This window comes from Eriocheir sinensis, chromosome 30, assembly GCF_024679095.1.
Source record: "Eriocheir sinensis breed Jianghai 21 chromosome 30, ASM2467909v1, whole genome shotgun sequence".
NCBI lineage: Eukaryota > Metazoa > Arthropoda > Malacostraca > Decapoda > Varunidae > Eriocheir > Eriocheir sinensis.
Genome location: NC_066538.1, coordinates 15196530 through 15217329, shown reverse-complemented (window position 1 = coordinate 15217329; position 20800 = coordinate 15196530). Strand labels below are relative to the sequence as shown.

Here is a 20800-nt window from a genome sequence, read left to right as displayed (position 1 = left end):
CACGGAGGAGGACGGCGGCCAGGGGGACGCCGAGTGTCACAGTCACTGGGAGGATGACTGCGGCGCGCCGGCCAGCCCTGGCACCCAGCAGCTTGTTGAGGCTCAGCAGCAGCAGCATGCCCCCGCCCATTGTGGGGGCGATGACCTGCCTCCTGAGAGCGAGGCCCCAGCCACGGCCAGTCTGGCCCTAGGTGTGGATGACCGCCCGCTGGCTCACCCAGCAGAGGGGCCCTCGGCATCCAGCGGCACCAGGAGCCACAGACACTTGACTGCCGTTGAGCTGTGGTGTCCTGTATGGCAGACACCAACCTGCGAAATGGAAGCCAGAGCCAAGGCTGACGCACGCCTGCCATCGGCCCGTGTCCCGGCCTTTGTGCCAGAGCCTCAGCCCGTCACGGTAAGCCTTCCAGACTGTTCCCAGATCTTTGCAGTGCCAAGAGTGTACTGCGCGGACCCGTCGGCCAGTACTCAGGATACGGAGGTGCCAGAAGTTGACTTGGGGGAGTCAGCAACTCTGGCACTCTACCGCGAGTTGCACAAGGACGATCCTGAGCCTGAGCCTTTCGTAGGGCAGGACTCGGCAGCACCACAGACGGAGTTGGGGGACCTACCGTCTCTGGAATTCTACGATGCCGTTCCGGAGCCTGAATCTTCCGCAGAGGTCCCACCGCCCAGCGCCCAGGACCGTGAGGCAGCAGCAGCAGAGGACTTTGCGCCGGGAGTCCAGGAAGAGGAGGAGTCCCTAGGGCGCGGGGAGCTCTGGGGAGGCGCCATCCTGGACGGCCTGGCAGTACTGCACATGGTCGGGTACTGCCTCTTCTTCCTCTACACGTTCTGGTCGTAACATCGCAGGGCCTGGCGGTGACGCAGTACAGGCACGGGAGCCGCCAGGAGCCACGCCCAGTCCACGCCGGAATTTCTTGACCCACTACCGGGGTGGGGGGGCGTGCTCTCGCTCCTTCCTTCTCCTGGCGGCCTCTCCAGCATTACCTTCACGCCACCCCCGTTGAGCGGCACTTCCTGAGGTGACCGTCGCTCGCCTGCTATCACATCCTGTCACCGGGGTGGCGAAGGACTCTTTCTCACTTTCTTCTCACTTTCTTAAACTACATTACTCCGTTATCTCTCTCTCTCTCTCTCTCTCTCTCTCTTGTTTTAAGTTGGTCGGTCTGTCTCCCTGTTTTCCCTTAATTTTCTTTTTTTTTACATCAACGGAAGCACTATATATAAAAGGTGGAAAAACATAAACGGTATGTTACCCTTGACACGTTTTCCTGCAAAGTGAAGTTATTTGAGTGGCCAAAAGAGAAGGTCAGTTTCGGATGGAGAGGCGTCTTGATACACTCTTCTTGAATGAGGTCAAGTCATAGGCAGGAGGAAATACAGACAAAGGAGGATTGTTCCAGAGTTTACCAGTGAAGGGGATGAAAGAATGGAGATGCTGGTTAACTCTTGCGTAAGGGGTTTGGACAGTATAAGGATGAGCATGAGTAGAAATTCGTGTGCAGCGGGGCAGCGGGAGGGGGGGAGGCATGTAGTTAGCAAGTTCAGAAGAAGTCAGCATGAAAATATTGATAGAAGATAGAAAGCGATGCAACATGGCGGCGGAATTTAAGAGGTAGAAGGCTGTCAGTAAGAGAAGGAGAGCTGATGAGACGAAGCGCCTTAGACTCCACTCTGTCCAAAAGAGCTGTGTGAGTGGAGCCCCCCACACGTGAGATGCATACTCCATACGAGGACGGACAAGGCCCCTATATATGGAAAGCATCTGTGTGGGGGAGAAGAACTGGCGGAGACGGTACAGAACGCCCAACCTCGAGGAAGCTGATTTAGTAAGAGAGGAGATGTGAAGTTTCCAGTTGAGATTTTGAGCTAAGAATAGAGCGAGACTTTTTAGTGTTGAAGGTGACAGCTGAGTGTTGTCGAAGAATAGGGGATAGGTGTTTGGAAGATTGTGTCGAGTTGATAGGTGGAGAAATTGGGTTTTTGAGGAATTGAAGGACACAAGGTTCCTTTCACCCCAATCGGAAATGATATGATAATGATATGATGAAGAGAATCGGTCCCAGCACAGACCCTTGAGGCTCTCCACTAGTGACTGGAAGCCAATCGGAAGGCTGTCCGTTGAGCAGCACTCGTGGAGGAAGGAAGAGGGGAGGAAAGGAAGGGATAGAGGGAGGGAGGGAGGGAAGGAAAAGAGAACGAAGGGAAGGGAGAAGGGACAGAGAGAGGGAAACAGGAAAGAGGGAAGGGAAAGAGGGAGGGAGGGGAGGAAAAATGGAGGAAGGGAAAGGAGAATGGACAGAGAGAGGGAAACAGGAAGGAGGGAAGAGGGGAGGAAAGGGAGGGAAAGAGGAGGATGGGAGGGAAGGAAAAGCGGAGAAAGGAAAGGGAGAAGGAACAGAGAGAGGGAAGGAAAAGGGAAGAGGGGAGGAAAGGAAGGGAAAGAGGGAGGAAGGAAGGGAAAGAGGGAAGGAGGAAAGGAAGAGAAAAGGAACAGAGAGAGGGAAATATGGAGATGGGAAGAAGGAAGGAAGGGAAGGGAAAAAGGGAGGGAGGAAAGGAAGGGAAAAGGAACAAAGAGGGGAATACGGAAAGGGGAAGAGAGGAGGAAAGGAAGGGAAAGAGGAGGATGGGAGGGAAGGAAAAGGGTAGGAAGGGAAGGGAAAAGCGACAGAGAGAGGGAAGAAAGAGAGAAAATGTTCCCTCCCTTATTGCTCTCTGCTTTGTATGGTGGTCATGAATTCTCGTCTATGGCTGCGGAGGAGAAGGTTCGCTGTGAGGCATGAGTGGATGGATGGAGGTTGTTGTTGCTGTTATCATCATAGTTGTCGTTTCTGTTGGTGTTGGTGTTGTTGTTCCAGTGGTAGTAATAGTTGTAACAGGGGCTGCGGTGGTAGTGGTAGTAGTAGAAACAGTAGTAGGAGTAGGAGGAGGAGGAGGAGGAGGAGGAGGACGAGAAATGTTAATAATGAGGACGATGATGATAACGAGAGAGAGAGAGAGAGAGAGAGAATATGTGCGCCCCCTAGCGAGTGAACCCAGGATTCGAGTGACTCTGCTTCGGGTGGTGCTTCGAGATGATATTCGAAGCTCGTTTACTCAGCTCGGAAGGACTTATGAACATTCTAGTGTTACCAAACATAAACTAATTCAAACATATTTACACTACATCCATGAATGACTCCAAATAATTACACTTTCCCATCTATATCGTCTTTAAGAAATAGGATTTTTCTCTCTCTCTAAAGTGTGTGTGTGTGTGTGTGTGGATGGTGTGGAGAGAGGGAGAGTCGGTCAGTGTGAGAGTGACTTGGTGACTTGACGAGCGTGTGCGGGGGCCAGCGGGTCAACTCTCAGCTGTGGTAAGTACTTTTGCTCCTGTTAATGATACTGTTAATGATTCTAGGAGCAGCGAGTAGCGGGCTTTTTTATGATTGTTTCCTTTTTTGTGCCCTTGAGCTGTCTCCTTTGTTGTAAAAATATAATAAATAAATAAACCAAAGCCGGGCCCATATTGATATCTCCAACGCTTCCAGGCTCACACACACCCATTTAAAGCTTTCCTAGAGGTTGTGAGTATGTCCATGGGTAGTTTTATGAGCGTAATGGTAGTATGACAAGACATATTGATATCTCTAACGCTTCCGGGCTCACACACCCACATTCAAAGCTTTCCTAGAGGTTGTGAGTATGTCCATGGGTAGTTTTATGAGCGTAATGGTAGTATGACAAGAGAATTGCAGCATGAATGTGAAAAGCCCTCTTGAGAACCAGACTTATATTCTTTCTGGCCCCTGGAAAGATTTTTGTGGGAGCTGTGAGCGTCTGAGTATACGGGCCATGGTGGATTTAGCCTTAGGGTCAGCACGACAGTCTAACACACTGTCATCGTAAACGCCAAAAACAAACCTTATCCACTACAATGATCCGCAATTTCTACTCATTTCCTGGTACTAAGGGTGGTATTCTCAGACGCTCTCTCCTCTCACAACAAATAAATCCAAATGCCACAAAGGTTATCAGAAAGGATCCCATGAGTGTTTTTTGTCACGTTCATGGCACAGGAGCTTTGTCATATTACCACCAGGGTCATAAATCTACCCATGGAAATACCCACAACTCCTTCACGTTCATGGCACAGGAGCTTTGTCATATTACCACCAGGGTCATAAATCTACCCATGGAAATACCCACAACTCCTTCACGTTCATGGCACAGGAGCTTTGTCATATTACCACCAGGGTCATAAATCTACCCATGGAAATACCCATAACTCCTTCACGTTCATGGCACAGGAGCTTTGTCATATTACCACCAGGGTCATAAATCTACCCATGGAAATACCCACAACTCCTACGAAAGCCTTATCAAATGTGAGTGTGTGAGTCCTGAAACCTTTAGCCCGGTAGCAGCGGGGATCATGTTTCTTAATGGTCCCTCCGAGCAAGAAAAATGAGAAAAAATCATCCCTCACACAAACTATTTCATAATATATATCAAAGCATTTGTGATCAGTTTATGCATCATCTATATGGGGGGTAAATATCATGGCACAAATTTGGCCCGTCGCTGCTACACGGTGAAGCCACAAATTTGGCCCGTCGCTGCTACACGGTGAAGCCACAAATTTGGCCCGTCGCTGCTACCGGGTTAAGTATATGGCCCTAATAAAGAGATTTCCTGTGTAGTTTCCTAAAATTCCCTCCACCTTTTTTTATATCAACGCCAAACATTAGAGCTACAAGGAATTTTCGTTGTGTTTTGTGTTTGGTTGGGAGCTCACAAACATGCTGTACTGGGCTATGAAACTGGCCCTTAGAGTGACTCCCTTGGTGGAACGATGTGTGGCTGCGCGTGGCCTAATTGCAGTTTCGTGATTGTAGCGTAAAACCAGACGGAGGGGTGACTTTATAGCAGGAGGCAAGATTAAGTTGGAGGAGATAAGTGTGTGGTCAGAAAGAGTGTGAAACGAGATAATAGCTAGTTAATGATAGCACGGGGCAAGATTACTGAAATGTGTGCGAGAAGTGGTGTGTCGTCAGGGAGAGCAAGAAGCGAGACTATCGTTCGTTTGGTTAGTCAGGCAAGAGGCAAGATTACCAAGTTGGGTGAGAATATAATGTGTGGTTAGGGAGAGCAAGAAGCGAGATACTCCGTTTTTATCAAGAAGCGAGATAATAATTTTTTATCCTGCCACGAGAAGAGTGAAATAACAGGAGTTGGAGTTTTGGAATCTTGAAACTTTGACTGGGCGAGTTTATTTAGGTTAATCTAGCTTTCTTAAAGATTTACCCCCTTAATAGGGGGACAGGGCCTTTGGCCAAAAGGCGGCACTGTAAGGGGGAGCGAGCGATGCAAGCTCGTTACGGGGGTGGGGATACCTCAGCCGCCGCCACAGACACGAGTAGCAGCCGTCGAGCAGCGACGGGGGGGGGGATTGCTCCCTCTTGCAAGAGGGAGCACGGGCCTTTGCCAAAGGCGGCCCGTAGCAGGGAGCCGACAGACCGACTCTATCGGCGATCGAAATCTAGCCGACCAAGTCGGTCTGTCGACGAGGACTGGCGTGTCTCAGTGTTAATCTAGCCAACAACTGCTTCTAATATACCCCACAGTTCCCCAGGGTTGTGTTGGGGAGTAGGGGGGGCTGGGGTGGTGGAGGGGGAGAAGTAGTTGTTCCCTAGTTTTACCGTTTATTTATAGTGATGCCGTGTGTCCCATGATAGCAGAAGACAATGGGGGCGTTGGATACTGACAGGGTGGCTGGATCATGGAGGTAGAATTGGTGGAGTCGACATCATCTCAATAAAGTGAATCCGCCTGAGCTGTCATTTTTACGGCCAGGTGTCAGGTGTTGTCAGGTCAGGCTCCCTCTTAATGGGCTCGGCCAGGCTCGCCCACCCCCATCTTTTGGCGGTAAATTTGACAGTTCGTCGGCTTCACCTCAATGAATGGGATTAGCGGGCCGTGTCGACTCCACCAACTCTACCTCCATGGGCTGAATAAAAGGGTATGTGGCTCAAACAGTTAAGGTTGAAGGAGAGTTGTGCTTCCAGCGAAATAAAAAGGCAAGGCAGTCAGTGCATATGGAAATTGCCGCTGCCATTATGCCTCTAATACCAATTTTATGCTGATGGCGTGATGGGTTAACAATACTCCTACCATTGTATCTTTTTAGTTTCCTGGTGCTACTTACACATGTATCCTTAGTTGTATCATCACACTCTGCCCTGCCTGGGGGTTGGGATGGCATGTTCCTCCCTTCTCCTTTGTTGTTTACTTGCAACAATAAACTATCAATCAATCAATCAATCAGTTACGAGGTAATTTAAGTGTCCTGTTATAAAAGACTATACAGCTGCCATTTCTATCACCTATTACGTGCTGATGGCGAAATGACTACACAATTTGAGTCCCGTTTTGAGCTATATAGTTTCAGCGCTTTGGTTTTAATAGACTTAACATATACGTACATGTGCTCATTGTTATTTATTCTGGTGGACTTTTCATTGTTGAGTTTATACAACCACATTCCGTTCCTAATGTTTACTGGTATTTGAGTGTGGCCGCGTGAGTGAGCCGTTATGAGCTATATAGTTTCAGCGTTTTGGTTTTATAAGACTAAACATATACGTACATGTGCTCATTGTTATTTATTCTGGTGGACTTTTCATTGTTAAGTTTATACAATCACATTCCGTTCTTAATGTTTGCTGATATTTGAGTGTAGCCGCGTGAGTGAGCCATAAGTGGAAGTACCGAGCAAGCAGTGAGTGATCGTTGTGGTTGGGTTCGATCCGTGTCGGTTGGTCGAGTTGCGTTCGAACCAAAATGTTAAAAGAGACTCGGGGATCGGTTTGGGGCCAGTTTTACAATCCAGTACAGCACATTTGTAGGCTCCCCAACCAAACAAAAAGTACTACGAAAAGTCATTGTAACTCGTGTTTGGCGTTGATATAAAAGGATAACATTTTAGGAAACCACACAGGAGATCTCTTTTAACCCGTCCGCTGCGATTGACACGGATTTCACCTTAACTGGTAGCCTGGTAACATATAGTCCCAGGTCTTTCTCTGCCTCTGTGGTGGATAGTGGAGTGTTTCCCATGTGGTACCGGTATGCTGGATTTCCCCTCCTAATGTGTATGACTTTACATTTTTTTCTTGATTGAATTGTAGCAGCCACTTGTTGTTCTGTTCTTGTAGCTTGGTGATGTCTTGTAGGAAATCCGCAATCAGGGGGTTAATATCTGGCAGTGAGTAGATATAAAGGGTCATTGTGGAGAATACAGTTTGGTTTGGGCGCTAACAATGACGCTTGGACTGTCGAACCGGTCCTTAGTCTTGCAGCTTTCGTGTTTGAGAGAAAAAAAATGTAATGGAAGGAAAACTGAACTGGTCCTTAAGCTGCTCCCACACTGGGGTTGGTAAAGCGCGTCATGAGTCGGACTTTCGAGGGGGAAGCGGGGGGAAACTCCCAAACGGGCGAGGCGACCGTCTGAGTCAGACGTCAGTGGACGTTGTACGGTTCCTTCCCTCGGGGTAATACAGGGAATCCCTTTATCCCTCTCTTCTCTCCCTGTCCCCGGTATAAAAGAGAGCGCAGAGCGATGAAGTGGCCCATAACCCACCCTCATTTCAACCTACAGGTAAGCAGCTTTCCGTTGCCCAGTGATTTAACGCCCTCCAACACCCATCCCAGTGAAGCATTCCTCCCCTTCTCCCCAGTGCATCATCCCCCCCCCCCCTGTCCCCCGGCTTACCATACTGATTAATATCTTAGGGGCGAGTAATTACCCTTTTGCCCACAAGCCGCCCTCGATCATTTCAACCTGCTGGTGACGACCCGGCGACACAATCGTCTCGTCCACACACACACACACACACACTCGCACACACCACCCAAACTCCCTCCTACCCCAATTAATGTTCAACATGTAATCGTTCTCTCGTAGCTCTTGTGAGCGAACCGTAGGTCCTCCAAGGTCATGTCGTGTAGATTGTAAGTTCTAGGGCAATCTAGGCTATTAACATGCAGTGTTTCTCTCGTATCCCCTTGTGAGCGGACCGTTGGCCCTCTGAGGTTATGCCGTATAGATTGTAAACTCCTCTAGGCCATCTTCACTGTATGGAAACAACTGAGCGCGGGACTCGCCAGTCCCGCCAAATGCCCCTCGGCTAGGTTCTCGGCGAGTCCCGCGTAGCTCCGCCCATTTTACCATATATGGGAGTTGAGGCGATCGAGTAGCGTGATGACGCGCTTGAAAAGTCCTAGTGTGGGAGCAGCTTTAGTCTCGCAGCGTTCGTGTTTGAGAGAAAAAAAATGTAATGGAAGGAAAACTGAACTGGTCCTTAGTCTCACAGCGTTCGTGTTTGAGGGAAAAAAATGTAATGGAAGGAAAACTGAACTGGTCCTTAGTCTCACAGCGTTCGTGTTTGAGGGAAAAAAAATGTAATGGAAGGAAAACTGAACTGGTCCTTAGTCTCGCAGCTTTCGTGTTTGAGGGAAAAAAATGTAATGGAAGGAAAAATGAAAGTAAAGATAAAGTAAATGCAGATATGTGGTACCAAGAATAAACAGAAGAGCTTAGTGCCGGGCGAGATGGAGGGGTTCGAAATCAAGGCAATGAAGCTTCGCGCACACACACACACACACACACACACACACACACAAAGTTGGACAAATACAGATACGGAGACGGGACCACACGAGCGTAAGCCCAGGCCCTGTAAAACTACTACTAGGTAAATACAACTAGGTAAACACACACACACACATACACACACAAAGTTGGACAAATACAGATACGGAGACGGGACCACACGAACGTAAGCCCAGGCCCTGTAAAACTACTACTAGGTAAATACAACTAGGTAAACACACACACACACACACACACACACACACACTCTATGCAAATCTTACCACGTCCATAATGTCATGTGTGGTGTCTTATCAGAGCAAGAATGTTGTTGTTATTATTGTTACTATTGTTGTTGTCGTTGTTATTCTTGTTAAATGTTGCTGCGTTTTCTTTTGCTACAATATAACTGTTGGGGCAGCATGAGCATTATACAACGGTGCCAGATTGTCGTACTCTGCCTCTTATGTTTGCCGATTTCCGACCCAAAAAAATGCCTCCTCGACCACAATAACTGCCTTCATATATACTTAACGTTAAAATGGTTAATTATTTATGTTTTTTTGCAATAGTTAAGGATCAAAACCCGGTAAATACGATGCTCTGAGTACGATAATTTGGCAACGTTTGCGGCATACCCTCCCCCTGACCCGCCACCGAGGCCATGGCGTCATACAAGGGCCCGAGGGTAGAGTGAGCACCGCAATGATGATCCAGATAAACATGCAGATCGGACCAACTGTGCCAGATTGTCGTACTCAGCCGCTTATATTTCCCGACTTCCTACCCCCAAACTGTTTTCTGGGCTCCAATAACGAAACCAATTTATAGTTATCGTTAAAAGGGTTAGATTCTGATGTTTCTTGCAATAGTTAGGCGTCAGAAACCGGTAAATAGTATGCTCTGAGTACGACAATATGGCAACGGTGGATCGGACACCCTCACCCTCGCAATATCGTATTCACCACTTTGTCTTTATTTTACTTTTAAGCCTCAAACTCTCGTACCTACACAAATAACGACAGAAAATTGAAATTAGCGTTAAAACTCCTATTTATTGATGTCTGTTTGTTTGGTTTTGCATTCGTTATTGGTCAGAAACTACGAAAATGCAAGGCGATGAGTACGATAATTTGACAACGCTGCCCTCGCCTCATCCCCCCGTGGCGCCTGAGGGCCAGATAATAAGAAATGTTATGTATAATATGATCTGTCCGGGCACTATCTCTCTTTTCGTCCCTCCACAAACACCTGCATATATATACCGAGAGGTGGTGTGTTGCTCCTCACTGAAGTCACCGTTCCTGCTGCTTCCCCTGCCTCCTCGTCTCTCCGCTTACCTTCATCCAAAGCCGTGTAAGGAGTAAAAGTCAAAATAATTATCCACAGCATTAAACTGATTAGCGAGCCAGCACCGCCTAGCCTTGTTATGACCAGGTACATTATATCAGCTTAGTTCAGTAAGGAGTGCCACCGTTGCCAGATTGTCGTACTCAGAGCCTCGTATTTACCGGTTTCTGAGCCAACCATTGCCAAAAACGCACCTATAATTAACCATTTTAACGATAACTAGATATGAAGGCAGTTATTGGGGTCGAGGAGGCAGTTTTGGGGTTGGGAATTGGCAATCATTGGAGGCTGAGTACGACAGTCTGGCAACGGCGGTAAGGAGATGGTCAAAAACTGGTTCATGTAGAATAGTGAAGGGCCAGACACACTCGGCAACGATGTAATTTTCGCAAGTATGAGTTCCAGAGGGAGGGTGGCCTGAATTTTAGACGACCCTGACTGATAGTAACTCAATCCCAAGAGTTCAATAAGGAGATGGTCAAAAACTGGTTCATGTAGAATAGTTTAGGGCCAGACACACTCGGCATCCATGTATATTTGTCGCAAGTATGAGGTCCAGAGGGAGGGTGGCCTGAATTTTAGACGACCCTGACTGATAGTAACTGAACCCCAAGAGCTGGCTTATGTAGGCTGAGGGTCGTATTTTAAAACATTTCGTCGCCCAAGTTAACATATTTGACATGGCTTTCGTAGGAGCTGTAGGCCTTTCCAGGGGTAGTTTTATGACCCTGGTGGTAGTTTGACCCTTCTTCTGTGCCATGAACCTTAAAAAAACACTCATGAAAACCCGATTGATCTCCTCCTTGACCTTTAGAAATAGTTGATGTGAGAAGCGTCCTTATGCAACATCGTGTGGCTATCGTGAAACCAGACTGGCGAGACCGTTTTTGCGTTGCCTCCCACTGGTCTTGTCCTCCCCCCGCGCTGCCACACAAGCCCAACACCTGTCTCCTCCTCTCACATTTTTACAACAAAGGACACAGCTCAAGGGCACAAAAAAGGGAAACACTAATAAAAAAAAGCCCGCTACTCGCTGCTCCTAAAAAAAAATCAAAAGAGGTGGCCGAAAGAGAGGTCAATTTCGGGAGGAGAGGTGTCCTGATACCATGTTACCTATAGCTAGCATATGAAAAGAGGAGACAGGTGTTGGGACTTAGTGGCAGAGCGGTGGGGGGGGAAAGGACCGCTGAAGCCAATGGAAAAACGGGGTCTTGCCAATCCAGTTCCACTATGGCGGGAATAGATTCAGCATAAAGCCTTTCCTTCCTCCTGCGCGGCCTCAGCATGGCGGTGCGGCTGTTCAGCTCCAGGGAGGCGTACCTCTACCACACCAACATCGTCACGCTGCCCGTCTTCAGGAGGGCCGGGGCGGGCGACGCAAAGAACGTACTGGTGGCCATGACGGCTCTGGTGCTGCCCGTTGGGATACTGCTGGAGCGGTTCTTTGATGAAATAGAGAAGGGCAGGTTGGTGTGAGGCCTTGCGGGGTCTCTTATCATACTTTGTCAGAGTGGAAGTGTTTGTTGATGAAGCAATGGCCGATCTGGGTTGACTTATTCTCCTGTTACATATTGTTTTTGCTCTTCAGTATAATGTCCTCCCCTCCATTGCCTTTGTCTAGCGGGGTCTCTTATCATACTTTGTCAGAGTGGAAGTGTTTGTTGATGAAGCAATGGACGATCTGGGTTGACTTATTCTCCTGTTACATATTGTTTTTGCCATTCAGTAATATGTCCTCCCCTCCATTCCTTTTATCTCCTAGTCAGCCTCCCATCTACTCCTCTTGGATTGGTTCTGTCTGCCTCTCAGAACCTCTTCATTGCTCTTTCCTCTGCTGCCTCTACTACTCTTCAGCCATCCCTCCAGCTTGTCCCAGCCATTCAGCCCTCTCTCTTCTCTTTTCTTTTATCTTCTCTTCAGCCATCCCTCCAGCTTGTCCCAGCCATTCAGCCTTCTCTCTTCTCTTTTCTTTTATCTTCTCTTCAGCCATCCCTCCAGCTTGTCCCAACCATTCAGCCTTCTCTCTTCTCTTTTCTTTTATCTTCTCTTCAGCCATCCCTCCAGCTTGTCCCAACTATTCAGCCTTCTCTGTTCGCTTTTCTTTTACCTTCTCTGTATATCTAGTTAAGTCCTAAGCTGGTGTGTTAGTTGAGGGTGTTGCAGGAGGCAGGGGGTAGGACTAAGCTGAGGTGTAGGACAAGTCTTTGGGTGTTAAAGGAGCCTGAAGAAGGAACAAACTGCAGCTTCCCTTTCCATTCCTTCCTATTCCTTTTCTCTTCTCCTTCCTCTTTCCATTTTCCTTTTCCTTTCCCTCTCCTCTTCCACTTTCACAGCTCCCTCTCCTTTCCTCCTCCCTTCCTTTTCCATCTCCCACAATGTACTAAGATTGTTGATGCTACAGGAGCCTAGGGAATGACCAGTGTGGGGTGTGCAAGGCTTTGGATGTTGCAGACGGCTGAGGAAAGAGTGAATTGTGGTGTACAGGACTTTGGGTGTTATGGAATCCTTGAGGAGCAGACTGGGGTGTAGTGGGCATTTTTGGATCCTGGGGGAGCTTACTGTGGGGTGTGAGGGAGTGGGGTTTACAAGAGTGTGGGGTGTTGCAGGAGTCTTGGGGAGGAGCAGGCTGGGGTGTACGAGGCAGTGGCAGCAAAGTTGGTGGAGTTTGGCCTGGACGGACGTGCGTGTGTCCTGCGGTTCATCTGTGAGCTCCAGCAGCGACGCCTGGCTCGCAGCACGGTGGCGGGGCAGCTTCTGGGGGTGCTGTTCACGTGAGTCCTGCTGTGTTGGGGTGGAGATGGATGTGGAGGTTGTTGGGGTGATGGTTGTTTTGGTGGAGAGGTGTGGTTGCTGTTGTGCTTGCTGTATGCTGACGTGGAGGAATGTTGAGCAGTGGTGATACATGTTGGTATTGTGTCTTGTGTATGTTGATATAGTGGAATAGTGATGGCTTGTTGGGGGTGGTTCAGGTGCTGCCTCGTGTGTGCGGTGGTGCAGTAGAAGTGATATAGACCGGTGCAGTGCCCAGGTTTACGGTGGTGTGATGTCCTGGCTGGGGTGTAGTGGTGGTGGGAGGTAGGAGTTGGTGTGGTGTGTGGTGTGGTGGCACAGGTTGGTGCAGTGCTTGGTGGTAATAGCACTGGCTGTGGTGTGTGGTGCTGTGGGAGGGATTGAATGAGGGGATATAGTTGGCTGAAAATTGGTGGTGACAGTGTTGGAGGGACAAGGTGGCTGGGGGCTGTGAGGTCCTTCTATTCATCTTGTCCTCTTCTCTGCAATTTACGGTGCTTGGGAGTTGGAGCATTCTGGCTATTGCACTGTGTAAGGGTGGTGGTGGTGGTGGCTGGCATGCATATTGCTGTAGCTTGATGGGAGGGAGGCCACGGTTACTGTCCCAGCCATGACAGTGTGTCCTGGACACATTTACTTCAGCCAGTGACTGCTCTTGTTGTCAGTGAATGATGATTATTCCTCTGTACATAAACACTAAAAATACTAACAATAGCTACACACTAAATATTTGTGTATTGCTGTAATCCCTTATACAGTTTTTTTTTTATTTTGTTAGGCCAGTGCCAATTATTTTGGGCTCTTATTATGAGGCTTTGAGCTTCTTAATTTGTTGGGAACCAGTTTGCTCTGTTCTGTGGCAGAGAACAGTGGCATTCTGGGGGCTGCTGCATTTGTGTCAAGAATCTTTTAACTCTGCCAACATCCTCGTGATTTCACCTGTTGTGAATGTACAACTGAGGATGGAAAAGATGTAATTAAGACCAAGACAAATGCTAAATGATGGACTTTCCATTATTTTGATTAACTATACTTTCCGTGAATACTGAATATTGCTGAAGGTTGTTCATACACTTTATTTTGACAAAGGCTCATTTCTATACTCCAGTGCTTCAGTGATTTGGACACTAACATGTTACCTTTGCACTTCCTATCCTGATATGTGCTGCAGGCCGCGGGTTGGGGGGCAGGAGGGTGGGCACTATCTGGCCGCCAAGGGTCTGGGGGGCAGGAAGGGCGTGGTGTGTGCCTCCCACTACAGCTCCTGCCCCCACAGCGCCTTCCTTTACTTCGAGGCACTCAGGAACCTCACCACCACCACCACCCACAGCCCCGGCAACCCACCACTTTGACGCCTTTGATAATCTCACCAGCCTCGGCAGCACTCGCCACAAAACTTCCGAGCTCTTCACCACCACCTGAAACTTCTGACACCTGTACCATCATCACTGCCACAATTCAGACCATCCAACCCCATAAGAGAATAATAAGAAGAAAAAGACTCGAAATCAAGAGAACCACACTCCTAAGGCCCTTCCCTTCGTTCCCTTCCGCCATGGTACCTCTGATGACCGGACCAGCGTCATCTACATTCATGAAACACATCCAGAGCTCTTCACTACCACCTGGCTCCCTGGACACCCACAGCACCATCACTGTCACCAGCCACAGCACCAGACAGCACTGAGGCCCCTATTACCACTGTGGCACCTTTGAAAACCTCACCAACACTCACCAGACACACACAGAGCTCTTCACCACCACCTGGCTCCACAGACACCCACAGCACCATCAGTCACCAGCCACAGCACCAGACAGCACTGAGGCCCCTATTACCACAATGGCACCTCTGAAAACCTCACCAACACTAACCAGACACACCTTGAGCTCTTCACCACTGACACCATTTTCACCACCCAGGGCATCAGACACACAAAAGCACCATTGTTGACCTTTGTTAGCCTCACCAGACGACCCTCAACTCTTCTCTACTGACTTCTGCCACGGACATTCCCAGAACCGTCATTGTCACCATCCACGGTATCAAGCATCCCTGAGCCCTGCATTACCCCCTGACACTCATGTTCCCAGGACCTAACGCCCCTCAACACACTCTTGCCACACAGCGTCTAGTGTGCCGCAGCTGTGACTCAGGATTGGTTGACCTGAAACACACCGTACATTTGGACTGAACTTAATACTGCCTCCACCTCAACCTGTGACCTGAATCAATCACTTGTACCCTTTGTACTTTTACTTCTCCTTTAAAATCAATCTCTTCTGCCTCATGAGCTGTGCTTGTAGCTGCAGCAAACACTTCATTTTAGGACTCAGATCTGCTTTTGAATAGAAAATGAAATGTAGAAGAGATAAAAATACCAAGTACGTAAGAAGAAAATAGTTTAATTTGGTGCATAAACTTGTAAAGTCTATTACACCTGTGCATGTGTCACCTCTTAGTGATGAAGGATGAATACATAGAATCAGGAGAATACGATGCTACAAGTAACAATTGAGGTATGTTATGATATTAGTTTAGATTAATTTCAAAATAGCAAACTCATATTATAGTAAACACTGTAAATAAATTAGAGTGACGCTCAGCCTTTCTTTTTAAATCTCTCTCATCATGGTATTAATCCTATCCTAGCCACAGGGGGGAGGGATACTAAACAACTGAGAAACTTGACAGAGGAGCAATGGCAACATTCACACATTAAGCGCTGGCACACACAGCCACCAAAGCTGTACACTAACACGGCCACCACCACTACACTGCCGGACACAATGATACATCAAAATCTACCATCTCTAGCACAGTCTATCCTGATTCTCATGCACCCCATATTTACCTGAAATTTGGAAAGTTGGAAAGTTTCGTTTAGTCGGCGCAACATCTGTGGTCATATGCCGGAGAGAGACAGAAGGGGAAGGAATTATGGAAGGGAACAGTTCCCAGGAGACGGGACACAACCCCCGATTAATACCTGGTACCCATTCACTGCTGGGTGGACAGGGGCGTAGGGTATCGGAAAAGCCACCCAAATATTCCACTCCGCCCGGGAATCGAACCCAGGCTCTCTCCGTTGTGAGCCGAGTGTGCTAACCACTGCACCACGAAGCCCCTTGAAATTTTGGAGACTAGGTTTATCTGACACCTCATGTTAAACCAGAAGAGCAACATGATTTTCTTTGTCAGATTATAAATATTACTGATTGCACTCTGTCCCAGGTCTTCAGATCTGATCTTGGTTAGCTTTATATACTTTTTGTCATCTTAGGAAACTCTTTCCTCTTCTAGATACTGTTAGTTCCACCAAGTACTAGTGAACCTACTGGGAGGCAGCCACCACACAACACTGAATAAACTTGGACATGAATATTGGTCTGTGTATGTACAATTTACAGTTTATTGAAGCATCACCTTGAAGGGCACAGAACACGGCACTGAAGGGACACACATACACAAGGGTGGTGCGGGGCGGTGAGGGTCGGGGCGGGTCAGTTACTCGTTGGTGTTCTGGACCACGATCAGCATGTACTCCTTGTCTGTAAGGACGGAATGTGTTAGACTCTTCATGGAGAAACAAGATTGAGAATATTTTAAATTATCAAACATCCATGCATTCATAGACACATACAAAATCCTGCAGTAAATAAGAGAAGAAAATGAGTAAACCATCATGTTTAGGGAGTAAAGAGACAGAGCCAGTAATAAGGACACACACACACACACACACACACACACACACACACACACACGCCGCTCCGGTAGCTCAATCGGCTAGAGCGCCGCGCTGCAAGGCTTCACGGCCAAAAAGGCGGCGGTTCGAGCCCCGCTCAGGCCGGATTCTTTTCGTTGACTAGGAGTGGTTACTGTTCCCCCTTGAGCAAGGGCGATGGGGTGTGTGGTGTGTGAGGTCCTGGCAGTACCTAAGGATCGACGATAATGAGCATGCACTTGCTCGTGTCGGGAGGGTACCTGCTGGCGAAAGCAAGTCCAACTCGTGATCAGGCTGTGGTGAATTACACACACACACACACACACACACACACACACACACACACACACACACACACACACACGCACCATGCAGCGATTATTTGGTCACCACACAGGGAAAATGATATTAAGAAACTCGAAACGATACAAAGGATTGCAACTAAGATGGTACCAGAACTATCAAATCTGCCATATGAGACTAGATTGGAGGAAATGGGCCTGCCAACACTGGAAGAAAGAAGAGAAAGAGGAGACCTGATAGCATTGTACAGGAATACAAGTGGAATGGATGAGATGGAAAGGAGGCAGTTAAGAGGACATAGCAAGAAATTGAGGAAGGGGACCTGCTTGAAAGACATAAAGAAGTACAGTTTTCCGAACAGGAGTGTGGACACATGGAATGGACTAAGCAATGACATTGCTGAAGCGGGCTGTGTTCATAAAATGAAGGAAAAGTTGGATAAATATAGAATGGGGGACAGGACTATCCAAGCTTGAGCTCAGGCCCTGTATACTACAAATAGTTATATACACCAACCCGGAGCAATCATGATTTCGTGCTTCTTGGAGCGCACCCGCAGGAAAGTGAGGTCATTTGTTGGGTCAAGGTCCCGCACCACACTGCGCGCTTTGTCCGTGAGGCCGCTGATGAGGCCGGTGTACTGGATGGTGGTGGGGTTGTCCAATGTGCTCTTGATGGGAATACCTGGAAACACACACACAATCTATTAAGCTGCTAACCTCTAGGACTAGGGTGTGGAGGTGTGGGAACAGAAAATTATGGTGATGAGTACAAAGATGGCCCTGTGGTTTGTGCACAACCACACATGCACTGTTCAGAATCTTGCTTAATATGGAGTAGTTTTGCCACTGGGATGACACATGGCCATAAAGATCTAGACAGGACAAAGTCTCTGGTCATATGTGATTGAGGCATTATGGCACACAACACCTGAAAGAGAAAAGCTAATCTAAAGTGAATAATGGAACCCCCCGTTGTTCAGCAGGGTTGCATTCCAAAGTTAGCGGTTGAATAATAAATTTGTTAACTAATGAACCTGTTTTTCCCAGTGTCCTTCATGACATTCTCAATGAATTCCCATTTCTTTTTCATCCTCATTTTCTTTACTGCTACAAAATAGTCAGATCCATTAAACACTCCTTCAGTAGCTTGTGCGTCTAAAAGATCATGGATAGGCGGTGGCTGAGTGGTTAGCATGCTGGGCTTACATTCACCACGCCATGGACAACATCGGTTCGAATCCCCACCCTACCATCTTGGATTTTACAGTCACTGCCGAGTGGCCTAAGACTACCCACATGCTGTCCAGAAGACCACCCATCAACCCGGACTCTAGAAGAAACCGTCCAGTGAATCAAGAATGAGTTCCGGGGGGCAGCAAGAGCCAAGCATAACTGGCGCCACGACGGGCTTGGGCTGACCATCTGGCCCCTGAAGAAAGCCTACCAGCGCCATAGGCGGGGATGTAAATAAAAAAAAGAAAAAAAAAAAAAAGAAAAAAAAAGTATTATCCACAGCTATATATTCTATCAAGCTCCTCATTCCCTTTTGCCCGAGTGTACTGGTGGATTAACGTGTGCTGAAATAAAGTGTTTGAGAGGAGCAGACCCTCTCAGCACATGTATCCATAAGGTGTTGCCCATTCTCATTCACTCGCTCAACATCACACTTCTCAACCACTCTGCCAACTTTTAACTTTTGTATTCATATGATCAAATCCTCTACTACTGACAACAAAAATAGTTTTTAAGTCTTTTTTTTTTTTTTTTTTTAACCCCTACCCTTCCCCTGCTGGTTTGATGAAGGTGTTGAAACTATGGAGAAGGTACTAATGAAAGCTGTGCTGGTGGTGTGGTAGCCTTGAGCCACCTTACCTTCTGAGTTCACCACGATGACTCCCACCACCCCCTTGTGGGACTGAATCCTCTTGAGGGTTTCTTCAACTTCTGCAGACTGGAAAAGAAAGTCCAGTGGTAAGAAATGAAACTGAAAGTTAACTTGATACTGACCTTTCTGCTATAAAGTGAAATGCATGTTTGCAATAGAGAAGAAAGATGAATGGTGGCTAAGTGTGCAAGTAATCTTCCTGCGGGTTCATGAATCATCCAGGTGAGGAATGAAGAGGCAAAGGGGAGTTGTGTAATACGAAGGTCGTGTGATTACTGAACAGATGCTGTACTAAGGTGATGGTTAATTTGAGGTAATTTGTACCATATCTAAAGTTATTAGTGTTTGTGTAGTGTGAGGGTGGTACAAAGTGAGCTTCAGCTGAGTGTGCTCTAATGAACAAAGAAATTGAGGGAGGAAAAATTAGCAGGATGGGACTGACTAACATTTTCTCCTTTTGATAAAATATTTTCTTTCTCCCACAGACTTGGGGACTGTAGGAATCTGCTCCAGCTCTTGTTGGTGAGTAGAAAATTTCTAAATTCGTTTTTTTTAACAAATGGGGCAGCTCAGGGTGGAAAAGAAAAGAGGGAACAAAGAAGCCTGCAATGGCATTACACTAATGGATGATATTTGAGTATTTTTCCACCATGTGTGTGTAATGACTCATTACATGGCACCTTTGGCATGGGCGTGGGCACAGATTAGAGGGAAGGTCTTGCCCCTTGTAACAGGATCTAATTATATCATTAGGAAGCTCATGGAACTTATTGGTGAGTCTATTAATTATCAAGTTTGAGTTTGATTCCTGACCTGGCCGGTGAGCATGCAGGTCACCCAGCTGTTGATCTTTCATTTTAGGACGGTTGAAAAATGGGTGCTGGTGAAGCCTTAGCAAGGTAAACTGTGACAACCCAGACATAACACTGGCCTGGTGTCTCAGGGTGGTTGTTACCCACCACCGGCTCAAGGGCTGAGGTGACGGAGATGAGTCTTGATGCAATGCGTAACCACAGCTTAGGTCCGCTACTTTACCTACACAGGGCCCATGTTTTGAAATATTTCGGGGCTCACACACACACTTTTGATAAGGCTTTGGTAGAGATTGTGGGTGTTTCCACGGGTGGTTTTATGAGCCTGGTGGTGGTCTGGCAAGGCTTCTGCACCGTGAACGTGAAAACACTCACAGGAACCTGACTAATCTTTTTTGTGTTACTTGGACGTGACACACAATAGATGACAGGCCCATTCATTCCGGGTGAATTTAATTACGGTATTGCCTTCCATGGCGTTCGAGGAAATACTCACCAATACTTAAACAACCTGGATAATAACATTTTAGACTTTTAGCTTTTTTTGGAAATATTTGTTGAGCCGAAAGTCCCTGAGTATACGGGTGAGGGCCAGGAAGGGCACGCAGTGAAGCCCCGCGGCCAGGCACCCGCCCCTGGGCAGGGCGGGGTGCGGGCAGGCGTGTGGGCGTGGTGGTGGGCTCGGAGGTGGGCGTGGGGGCGCGGGGGTGGGCGTGTGTCCCAGGTGGCACTGATTCAATGGGAGGCACTGATGTTATTGAGAGAGTGTGTGTGCCGGGCACCTGGGCAGGGGGTGCACACGGCGGCAATACCCCGGGCGGTGACTCACCATGGTGTTTACCTGGCCAGCTGTCACGCCCGCTGCGGCGGCCCGTCTCAACCCGGGGACGGCCGCGCCTCGCCCCGCCAACTGGCCACCACTAACGGGGGCACGGCTCCTGTGTGGACCAGTGCTGGGCGTGGCAGGGGTGGGCAGAGATGATCATCTGGGGTATACAGAAAGGTGTTCCTGTGCACATGCAAGGTGCACAATACAGGTGCCAATCCAGGTTGAGGACTGTCCCTCAGCGTAGCCATGGCAACGAGCGGGACGCCGAGCCCAGGCCACGGCCGACGCCTCTCTCCTTTTCCACGCCTGTCCCTCCCCTCTCCCTTCTCCCTCGCTCACAATCCCTGTGCCGCTGAGGGCGGGGGCTGAGCTATAATTCATATATTCTATACTCCATCTGGGGAGCCCCAGAAGGCGCTTAAGACCCGTCATACAGAGTGACTTGAGTGTGTTTCATGGTGAGGGC

General features: G+C 48.1%; 2 protein-coding genes across 4 annotated transcripts; one reads left to right on the top strand and one right to left on the bottom strand.

The window, feature by feature from the left end:
* Positions 1 to 3287: 3287 nt before the first annotated feature.
* On the top strand, positions 3288 to 15431 carry LOC127005623 (uncharacterized). Of its 3 annotated transcripts, none has more exons than XM_050874602.1 (4): positions 3288 to 3365; positions 11275 to 11457; positions 12598 to 12762; positions 13953 to 15431. In XM_050874602.1, the coding sequence occupies exons 2-4, from the start codon at positions 11276 to 11278 to the stop codon at positions 14131 to 14133; spliced, it is 528 nt and encodes a 175-aa protein (XP_050730559.1). In that variant the 5' UTR covers positions 3288 to 3365; position 11275; the 3' UTR covers positions 14134 to 15431. The 3 variants fall into 3 exon arrangements, with proteins under 3 accessions (XP_050730559.1, XP_050730561.1, XP_050730560.1); XM_050874604.1 differs by lacking the exon at positions 3288 to 3365 and adding an exon at positions 8705 to 8744; XM_050874603.1 differs by lacking the exon at positions 3288 to 3365 and adding an exon at positions 8820 to 8859.
* Positions 15169 to 20482, bottom strand: LOC127005624 (dynein light chain roadblock-type 2-like). The gene is made up of 4 exons (XM_050874605.1): positions 20335 to 20482; positions 18681 to 18759; positions 17323 to 17490; positions 15169 to 16330 (listed from the first exon to the last, which is right to left on the bottom strand). The coding sequence occupies exons 1-4, from the start codon at positions 20335 to 20337 to the stop codon at positions 16287 to 16289; spliced, it is 294 nt and encodes a 97-aa protein (XP_050730562.1). The 5' UTR covers positions 20338 to 20482; the 3' UTR covers positions 15169 to 16286.
* Positions 20483 to 20800: the final 318 nt, after the last annotated feature.

Coding starts and splice junctions, on each gene's coding strand:
- LOC127005623 (XM_050874602.1), top strand. CDS start 11,276: ATGGCGGTGCGGCTGTTCAGCTCCAGGGAGGCGTACCTCTACCACACC. Junction 11,458..12,597: donor GATGAAATAGAGAAGGGCAG/GTTGGTGTGAGG, acceptor GGGGTGTTGCAG/GAGTCTTGGGGAGGAGCAGG. Junction 12,763..13,952: donor CTTCTGGGGGTGCTGTTCAC/GTGAGTCCTGCT, acceptor TATGTGCTGCAG/GCCGCGGGTTGGGGGGCAGG.
- LOC127005624 (XM_050874605.1), bottom strand. Junction 17,491..18,680: donor CATCGTGGTGAACTCAGAAG/GTAAGGTGGCTC, acceptor GTGTGTTTCCAG/GTATTCCCATCAAGAGCACA. Junction 16,331..17,322: donor CGAAATCATGATTGCTCCGG/GTTGGTGTATAT, acceptor CCGTCCTTACAG/ACAAGGAGTACATGCTGATC.